This window comes from Ziziphus jujuba, chromosome 11 (assembly GCF_031755915.1).
Source record: "Ziziphus jujuba cultivar Dongzao chromosome 11, ASM3175591v1".
In the NCBI taxonomy this organism is placed as follows: domain Eukaryota; kingdom Viridiplantae; phylum Streptophyta; class Magnoliopsida; order Rosales; family Rhamnaceae; genus Ziziphus; species Ziziphus jujuba.
The window spans coordinates 17123378-17132718 of NC_083389.1; the positions used below are offsets into that span (position 1 = coordinate 17123378).

At 31.4% G+C, this 9341-nt stretch overlaps 1 protein-coding gene across 1 annotated transcript; it reads right to left on the reverse strand.

The window, feature by feature from the left end:
* Nucleotides 1-891: 891 nt before the first annotated feature.
* LOC107432786 (glutathione hydrolase 3) lies at nucleotides 892-4772 on the reverse strand. The gene is made up of 7 exons (XM_016043975.4): nucleotides 4532-4772; nucleotides 3597-3934; nucleotides 2796-3314; nucleotides 2301-2536; nucleotides 1776-2040; nucleotides 1558-1695; nucleotides 892-1470 (listed from the first exon to the last, which is right to left on the reverse strand). The coding sequence occupies exons 1-7, from the start codon at nucleotides 4644-4646 to the stop codon at nucleotides 1198-1200; spliced, it is 1884 nt and encodes a 627-aa protein (XP_015899461.3). The 5' UTR covers nucleotides 4647-4772; the 3' UTR covers nucleotides 892-1197.
* Nucleotides 4773-9341: the final 4569 nt, after the last annotated feature.

Below are 9341 nucleotides of genomic sequence, written 5' to 3' on the forward strand. Positions count from 1 at the left end.
GGCATACCAAGGATTGAACTTAGTGATGGCAACGAGGTGGATTGGGGCGGGGTGGCCTCCCCCGTACTCTACCCTGCCCTCTAAAAATACTCTCATACCTTCCCCAAAACCCCCTTTTCTTTTTTTTCTTTTTTTTCTTTTTTTAACTAGGGCAGGGTGGGGATTAAGTGTAAAAAAATATAAGAAATATATTTTAATAATAACATATATAAACCCGACTTAAGTATAAGGTTTTTGTTCTATACCTGTCCAGATTCCTAGTTTAATCGAGGATTCCCTACTACGTAAAGGGCGGATCTCCACAACCATCAAAGAATACGGGATAAATTGTCATCCCTAATCAAATTAGCAGTTTTAGACCTGCAGAGTAATTAATCGTTCGGTTTCCTTACACTAAGCTACCACCTCATGTGTGCATGTTAAAAGACCTGTTCAAACTAGTTCCAAGTTATAGGATCAGCTTAGTGGTCAAATTAGTAATTAAAAGATGACAATGTTCATATGCTTAGGTAATAATTTTTTGATGACCCAGAAACCTTCTAGATAACTGGTGGTCATGTGCATTGCTAACTTCATATAGGAAACTTGTGGTAATAGAGGGCTTCTTTTTCAGTTTAGTGAAATATACTAATGTACAAAATGTCAATAAGGAAAGTAAGTTTGATGCTTGATTATTTTAAATAAGAATTAGAAAATGACATTGGTTTGAAAGCAAAACTTCATTGGTATGTTCTGTTTGAAGTGACTTATATATTTTGAGCATGTAATCATCGATCACAACTCTTTTCTGAAAATCATCTAAAGTTAAAGCAGAAGTGGAGGTGGACGCAGAAAGACTATTACCAAGGATCTTTCTTCAAAGCAGATGGTGATAACAACCAAAATTATAAGTATCTCCAATAAACATTTTAGGAAAATTATAAATATTTTTTGAAATATGGACCTTTTACACATGTGTTGACAATATTAAACATTTTTAAACATCTTTACTTGTTCAAAGAAATGTTTGGAATGCATGGTTTTGAACTTAATCCTAGGGAAGTTATGGCTCTCTTTCATTTATTCTTCCCCTTTCAACTGAATGGACATATACATATAGAATATCTAATACATATGCAAAACACTTAAAGAAAACAAGATCCATAACAGATCCACCCAAACATCTTTCCCTTCACGATCTTGAAACTTTAGCATATATCATACGGCAGCAGGTCTACCGTTCTTTCTAAGGTCACTTACAGCAACAAGTGTACCATGAAATATTTGTGCATTAGAAACTTTCCCACTTTTCCTGCCCATTTCAATGGGTTTTTTAAGATTTTGAACAACAAGCTGAGTTACAGCACCCCCTGCCTGACCCTTTAGTTGATGACCCCTCTCCTGCAAGAAAAGCCTTGTTTCCTCTGGAAGCTCAATGTGATTCCCATCAATCACCGTGTAGTTTTCGTACAAAACCACATTAGGAATTAGCTGCAAACGAATTATTACTAAATCAAATGACTATTTGGAGTTGTTGAAAAATGTTTATGTTTTTATGAAATGAAACAAGTAAAAAACCTCGTGGTAGATTCTTGGATTCTGAACCGCAGCTAAAGGATCCATCCCCAAGACGAAATGGTTAAGGAAAACCTGGACAACCGCTGGGATTATGTATATACCACCGCTACCACCAATGACACCAGCCAACTGATTATCCTGTGTAAAGCATAAGGGCCACCAGATTAGCTTGATAGAACCCTGAGTAGGAATAAGTCAGAAGGAAGAAGTATTTGTACCTTTGTGACAATTAGCGGGGTCATGGAGGATAAAGGTCTTTTGTTTGGTCTGATAAAATTTGCAGGAGCAGGAGGTAAACCGTCAACTGTTTCCTCTCTGGGAATTGAGAAGTCACCCATCTCATTGTTGAGCACAATTCCAGTAGAAGGAGAGAGCAACCCTGATCCAAAATAATAATTTACAGTTGTTGTCACTGATACAGCATTTCGATCTGTATCTACAATGCAGAAATGGCTGGTTCCATGATCTCTTAGCTGACTCCACCTGCATGTTGTGGGATAAAAACTTGAGGATAGCAACTCTGACAAGAACAAAATGCCTTCTTAGCAGAATATCTAGCAGAGAGGCAACCTTCATTTTTTTTTATTTTTTATTTTTTTCTTTGTGTTTTCTAGGAAAGTTAATTGCAGGACTCATGAACTTGAACGAACAATCAAATTCACCAGGAAGATGTCATTTGGCACAAAAGCCATTGCAATATAGGTAAATCTCTACTTTGAACAACTGGGGTAAAAGCATTATACCTGTTCAAATAGTAGTCAGGAGCGAAAGTGGTGTTGTCAAATATCTTTTCACGGACCAGTTTTGCAAAATCTGGGGAAAGCATCTCAGACACAAATGTACTTATATTCACATAATCAGGGTCACCCAAATTCATTCGGATAGACAACATGTGTTTTAATGCTTCAATCAGCCGATGCAGACCAAGATTACCCTTTGCAGCATCAGGACTTCCATAACTATCCAAAATGTTCAGAACCTATTGCAAATAATGTCTAAACATAAGAACACCAACGAAATTCACAAGAGCACATTTTTCAAAAAATAACCAGTTAAAACAGTTTTACTACTTTGAAAATGGAATTTTGAGTCCTTGAATAACAAGTCTCAGGCATCAGATGATAAGAAATATTAGAATGATTCAAAGGGAACAAGGTAGACACAAGCTCATGCAACATAATTTTCATCTATCCAATAAAAACATAGAAAACAATAAAAGACAAAAAGAAAACACCCACCAGTGAAAGCCCCAGAGTTCCACTTGAAGGAGGTGGCATTCCATATATAGTGTAGCCCATTGTATCTGCAGCCATTGCATCTGTAACTTCCACTCTGTAATTCCTTAAATCCCTCATTGTCAAAATCCCACCAGCCTCTCTCACATCCTTAACCAGTTTCTCCCCAATGGTACCATTATAGAAGGCTTGTGGCCCCAATTCTGCCAGTTCCTCCAAGGTATTACCAAGCTCTACATTATAGCATGTTTCTCCTGCCTGTAACAACTTCCCCTTTGGAGCAAACACTTGTCTTAAACCAGGATCATTCATAATCTTCTTCGATCTCCTAGTTATGATTGATCCTAAATAAGAAGTAATTACATATCCATCTTTAGCAAGTTTTATTGCAGGTTGGAATAAACTCCTCCATGGCAAACGCCCATGTTTCAACCAGGCTTCATGGAGGCCAGCTATCTCACCAGGAACTCCAATTGACAGTGGACCTTCTAACTTGGCATTGGGATTGTTATCGAACATATTCTGTTTGTTCAAGATTACATTTTTCGTGAACATTTTGCTCAAGCAGAATCATAAAGTTTTTCTTTGAAAAATCTTAGAAATAAAAGCCACCCGTACCATTCAATGGGTTCAATTGAAAAAATTATAAGCCAACTTGATGGGGGCAAATCAAGTGTTTGGTCCATCTTTTGGGATTCAATATTTCTAACAGATTGGAGACCTATTGAATAATGAGGTCCAACCAGAACTAGCATCTTTAACTTGAAAAAAATAAAAATAAAAATGATAAAAGTACTTTTAAACCTCTGAAGCAGCCAAAGGAGCAGTTTCCCTCCAATCATAAGCTTCAGTCTGCGATGTTGATGAAGATCGAACAACCATGAATCCCCCTCCTCCGATCCCACTTGCCATTGGATTAACAACTCCAAGGCACAATGCTGTTGCAACTGCAGCATCAACAGCATGGCCACCCTGCCTAAGCACTGATGCTCCAACTTCAGAACAGCGCCCATCGTCAGCAGCAACAACACCCTTCTCTGACTCAATAATCCGTACATCATTGGCTTTAATCCCATGATTATATGAGTTTTCTTCTCTTTTTACCCATGAATTTGTATTGCTTGCATACATGCAGCCTACAACTGCAGAATGCAAAAATTTTATCACAATCTTAAATCAGTAATTCAGTGCACACATATAAATGAAGGAAGCAGATCAAAACAAAAACCAACTTTGGATATTCCACCCATTAAATATCTCTGAAAGAAATTATCTGTAATCATAAATTACCTACCCCTAATAGAACTCTTCTTCATGGTTGACTAATTGCAGGACACAAACTTTACTGATTACAAGGCAATTTTTGACAACTAATTTTAGCAATCTTTGTGACAAAAACTTAGATGGAGTCCTTCCCGCATAAAAATGCAACCACGGCTCAAAGTTATACGCATTAGAAGAGGACAGAAAATCTACAGAATTAAAATTTTAACTGGAAGAACTTTGGTATATCCAAATTCCTCTGTTCTCGCAAAACAAACCCAAATCCATAACAAACCCAAGATCAAATTTTTACTTCACAATCACATAAAGCATGTATGACACATCTAGATATCTTATTTTCCATCACTGTGATTAACCACAGAAAAATGGTTCGCTGAATAAAGACCCTGAACTGAAACATTTGAGCTAACAGAAAAAAGAAGAAAAAAGAAAAAAAATTAGAAAAAGAAACTGACTTATGAGGGTAATGAATGGAAGGAAGAGCCATAGAGCTCTTCTCCAACTCCTGTTGTTGTTATTGACCAATCCATTACTGCCAAGAAGTGGAGCTTCCAATCTTTGCTTCACCATCTTCACCGAAAAAATATTCTTTATCTTACCATCAATTTTGGCTCAGAGAAAGAGAGGGAAAAAGAGAATGGAAGATGGTTGGAAAGACTGGTAGGCAGAGAGTTGTAGTGTTAGCCAAATCACATACAAAACAGAGTCATGTTTTTATTTGCGTAATGAATACAAATTTTAATTTCTATTTTCCCAAATTCCTGGCCAAATACATTCTTTTGATTCTTTGTGTTTTTGTCTGTATGTAGTTTTCTATTGGTGGTTAGCTTTTTTTTGTCTTTTTTTTTTTCCCTCTTCTCTGATTGGTCAGATACTTTCTGCTTCTCTGACTGGTCAGATATTTGTACCCCAAAAAACCAAATGAAACTTACGGATTGTAGCTGTTGAACTGAATGAAACCCTTTTTGGCTTTCTGTACCCGAAAAAAAAAATGCCTAGGATAACTTTTTTTTTTTAATATCCGCAAAGTACAAAAATAATAAATTAATCTTTTATAATATTAGTAAGATGTTAAAAACCAAACCCTTTTTGCTTTTGCAAAAAATGCCTAACGATTGTATAGGATAACTTTTTAATAATATTAATCTTTTTATAATATTAGTAAGATGTTAAAAACAATTCTATATCTTTGGCAAACCATTATAATAAGTTTTTTATGAGAAAAATATCCAATTGTGTTTTATTTTATTATATAATACTATTTATCCTCCAAATTGACATATTTGTCAATTTGCCCCCTGAATATTGCTTTTTTATCATTTTAGTCGGCAAAATTTTTTATTGATAAATTCATTAAAATAGTTGCACACAACCTATATAACTTTGTTTAGAAACAATTTATGATATGAAGTTTTACTTTTGTGCAATGTATATGGTTAATTTGACAAAATTCATTAGAAAAAATTCCATGATTGGACTAAAGTGATACAAAAACAACAATTCAAGTACATTGAAAAATTTATAATTTAAGGCCAAAAAAATGAGACACCTATGATAGTTTAGGAGTTGAAATGATATTGACATATTTTTTATGAAATATTTACTCTTAAATATATCAAATTAGTTTTATATATATTTTATCCCTTATTTTTCAGTTATTGTAGTAATGTCTTGTTTTGTTTGTGGTATAACTTGGAAGTAAATTGTTCTTCTAAAAATTAATGAGAATTATTTTTAAAAGAATCAATATCTTTTTTTTGGGTGTTTGGTAAGTGATGGAACATTATAGAATTTAAATGTAGCTGGAAAATGATATCTACTGTAAATAAGAGTAAAACTATCAATTTTTTTATTTGTTTTTATTTTTTATTTTTTTATTATTATTTTTTGGCAAAGAAGTAAAACTATTCTTCTTTTGGATATAGCTGCCATGATGATCATTTTGGTTTGGTGACACTTATATTTTTTGTTCTTTTTCTTGAATTCACAACTTTATAATTATAAATATTAAAAGCATATTAATTGAATAAATTTCACTTTATCTATATTTTTTATTCCAAAAAGTTACCTAAATACGTGGAATTTGCACTTTTGCTAAAAACAAGGAAATTCCCACCAATTTTTACTTTTGACACTACCAGACGGTATCTAAGAAGTAAAATAGTCAGTAAATTTTCAAACCCAACCTTCTTTTTATTTCCGAGGTGTAAGTGTTTCAGTGAGACCAAATCTCAAGCCTGCTAATTGGACTAGTAATCATGCCAACATTCATTTAATATGGACTGTTTGTCTGGCTGCTTGGAATGCCTTGCCACCGTTTTTCCGTTATAAAAATATCATTTACAATTCTACAGAGAAAATTAAAACAATAAAACTAGGCAGACTAAATTCACAATATACATGTGGATTTAATTTATTTGTTAAACTAATGTGTATTGTAATATAATTTGGTATCTAATTCCAAAGTATATCGGTTAAAATATGTATTCAAATTTGTAAAATGAGTGGCACTTCCATTTTGTTAATTGTTAAATTTTAGAAAAATTAGTATTGCTGCACACGAGCCTTATCATTTTACATATTAAAAATTTTTTTTTTTCTATATTTTGCATCCAAACTCACATTCTTTGCATCGTTAGTCCATTTATAAACGATACAAACAGAAATTGATCATGCATGCTTCACGTGATTCATTATTAAGGGCATCTAATGTCATTTTACTTGCATTTCATATATATTTATCAGCGTTTTAAAAAGCGTAAGATCTCACAAGACGGCAAGATCAAGCCTTAAGTTTTACGAACCTAGACGTACCCAAACGAAATCTAAATGTGAAAAAACATTTCACAATTATATTATTACTTTAATTATTATAAGACTACTAAATAAACAAAATAATTCATATTTTAAATGTCAAAATATATATAAGTCACTATTACCTTTGTATATACAATAAATATGAATTAACGTATAATTGATCATAATAAATTTATAAAAATTCATGTTTTTCAAGTTTTCAACAATAGATTGTTTTCAAAACATATATATTACAAACTTACAAGTATCTAAAAATTCCTAAATTAATACATACTTTAACTATTACCATAATTTAACTCTTGTCTAATTTTTTATTGGACTCCAATTCAATATCTACTTTTTTATCTAATTTATCTTCCATGCCATCCGATATAAAATCATTTTCCTCAGGCTTCCTAATTTCAACTTGAGCATTTCTAGAACCTTTTTTAGGTGGTAACATATCATTCTCCATTTCATCATCATTTTCATCATCATCTTTGGCAATCCATAATTGTGCATTATTGGCATCATTTGCTAGTAGAATCTCTAATTCTTTTTTTTTTATTTCATTTTTTTCTTTTTTTGTTAAATTTTCTCTCTAATTGCTTAATCTTTATACATTATGTTTTCATTTTTTTTGTTTAAGAAAAAAATTAATCTTAAAAAAGTTTTCATTTTTTAACAATATATTTTTTTTTATTTCTTATGAAATGTTTTTTAACATTTTTTAAAAAAAAATCTTAAAAAAAAAAACTTTGAACAAAAAAGCACACGCCTTTTAGCGACTAAGCGCACATTAGGCGGTCAACACATTGTTGATCCTTTTTTTCTAAGCTTTGTTACTATACGAGGAATTATCTAAAAGCATCATGTTTAGGCGTCATTTTTTTCCATCTTTTAGAACACTGATATTTATATATAATTACATTCAAATCAAATCGTTAATATTAACTAATATCATAATTTTCTTTTTCAGTTTTTAAATTGAATCAAAAGTTGAGATTTAAAATTATACTTATTAATTATCAAGATCCGACAAGGTTTATTTTAACTAAATATAATTTTGACATATTACTAAATATATATTTGATAATTTTTTTATAAATTTGTAAATTTTAACCCATAATATAATTAAAGTTTAGTAAAAGAAAATCATGGTATTAAAATTATCAGGACGTTGTTATGATGTGAGCTAGACTCTTTTTGGAATTACATCCTCAACCTAAAACCTATGAAAATAGACAACAAAACCAAGCACCAAAACACTCCAAAGCCAAACTTATGAAGCTGGCTCATTTCCATTTCTGATAACCGACTCTCTCACGTAAGATTGTCAATTTTAAGAGAAACTTCAATAAAACTTTTATTATTTTAGTGGAGTAGAATTGACTTCTTTTTCTCTTTTCAAATGAGTGTTAGCATCCTTACCAATTTGCAAGCCTTTTTTTATCTTTTTATTTTTTTATTTTTTTTAATAAAAAACAAAACCCAGAAATAGAAGATTGAGAACCATCATAAATTATATGCTTCTCTATCTCTCTACTACTACAAATGGCTATTAGACATTCAGACATGATTTTAGTGTCTTTAGTAGAAAAGAAAAATATAAATGCAACCAAATATTTATTAACAAATGGAAAAGGCAGAAAGATGGATCACCAGGTGTAAGTTGAATATACTGGTTGCCGGATGCTGCCAGAATCAGCTATGATATTTCAATCGCCTTCTTACTTCTGCAAAACCTAGCGTATATAAATACTGCCAAAAGAAGAGTCCCCGCAACTTTAACCAAAATATGTATGTGTGTATATATATATATATATATATGAATGTGAATATGAATATGAAAGGCTAGTGAATAAATTAGATGCCCCTGATGATGCATGACATGACGTGCATAGGATTGATTTTGTTTGGGTTTTTGACAGATTTACAAATTGATGCAAGGAACGTGTCAGCTCAGGTGCAAAATAATAGAAAAAACAATTTAAAATGCAAAATAACAGTTCAAATAAAGTTTGCGTGCAACAGTATTTATTTTTTAACTTTTAACTTTTAACATTCTGAATTTAGGATTTAAATTTTATGAAAATTGATCCAATTATAAATGGATCATTAAATATATATTTTAATTATACTTTAATATTTTTTATTTTTTAGATTTGTACAATTTAAATTTTTAATCTTTTAATGTGCAATTTAAATCTTCAATTTTTGGGATAACATAATTTATAAATAAAATAATACTTATTAAAAAATTAATAATCAATAATGCAAAATGTACAAATAGGTTTATATTCTATTTAAAAGCATTTTAGCAAGAAAAAAATATTTTTTCCAAGAATTTTTTTAATAATAATCTGAAATTGCTGGCTGAAAAATAGACCATAATCAGAAAATTCTCAAGTAGGTATCTCCATGACCAGTACCCAGAAATAATAATAAGAAGAAGAAGAAGAAGAACAA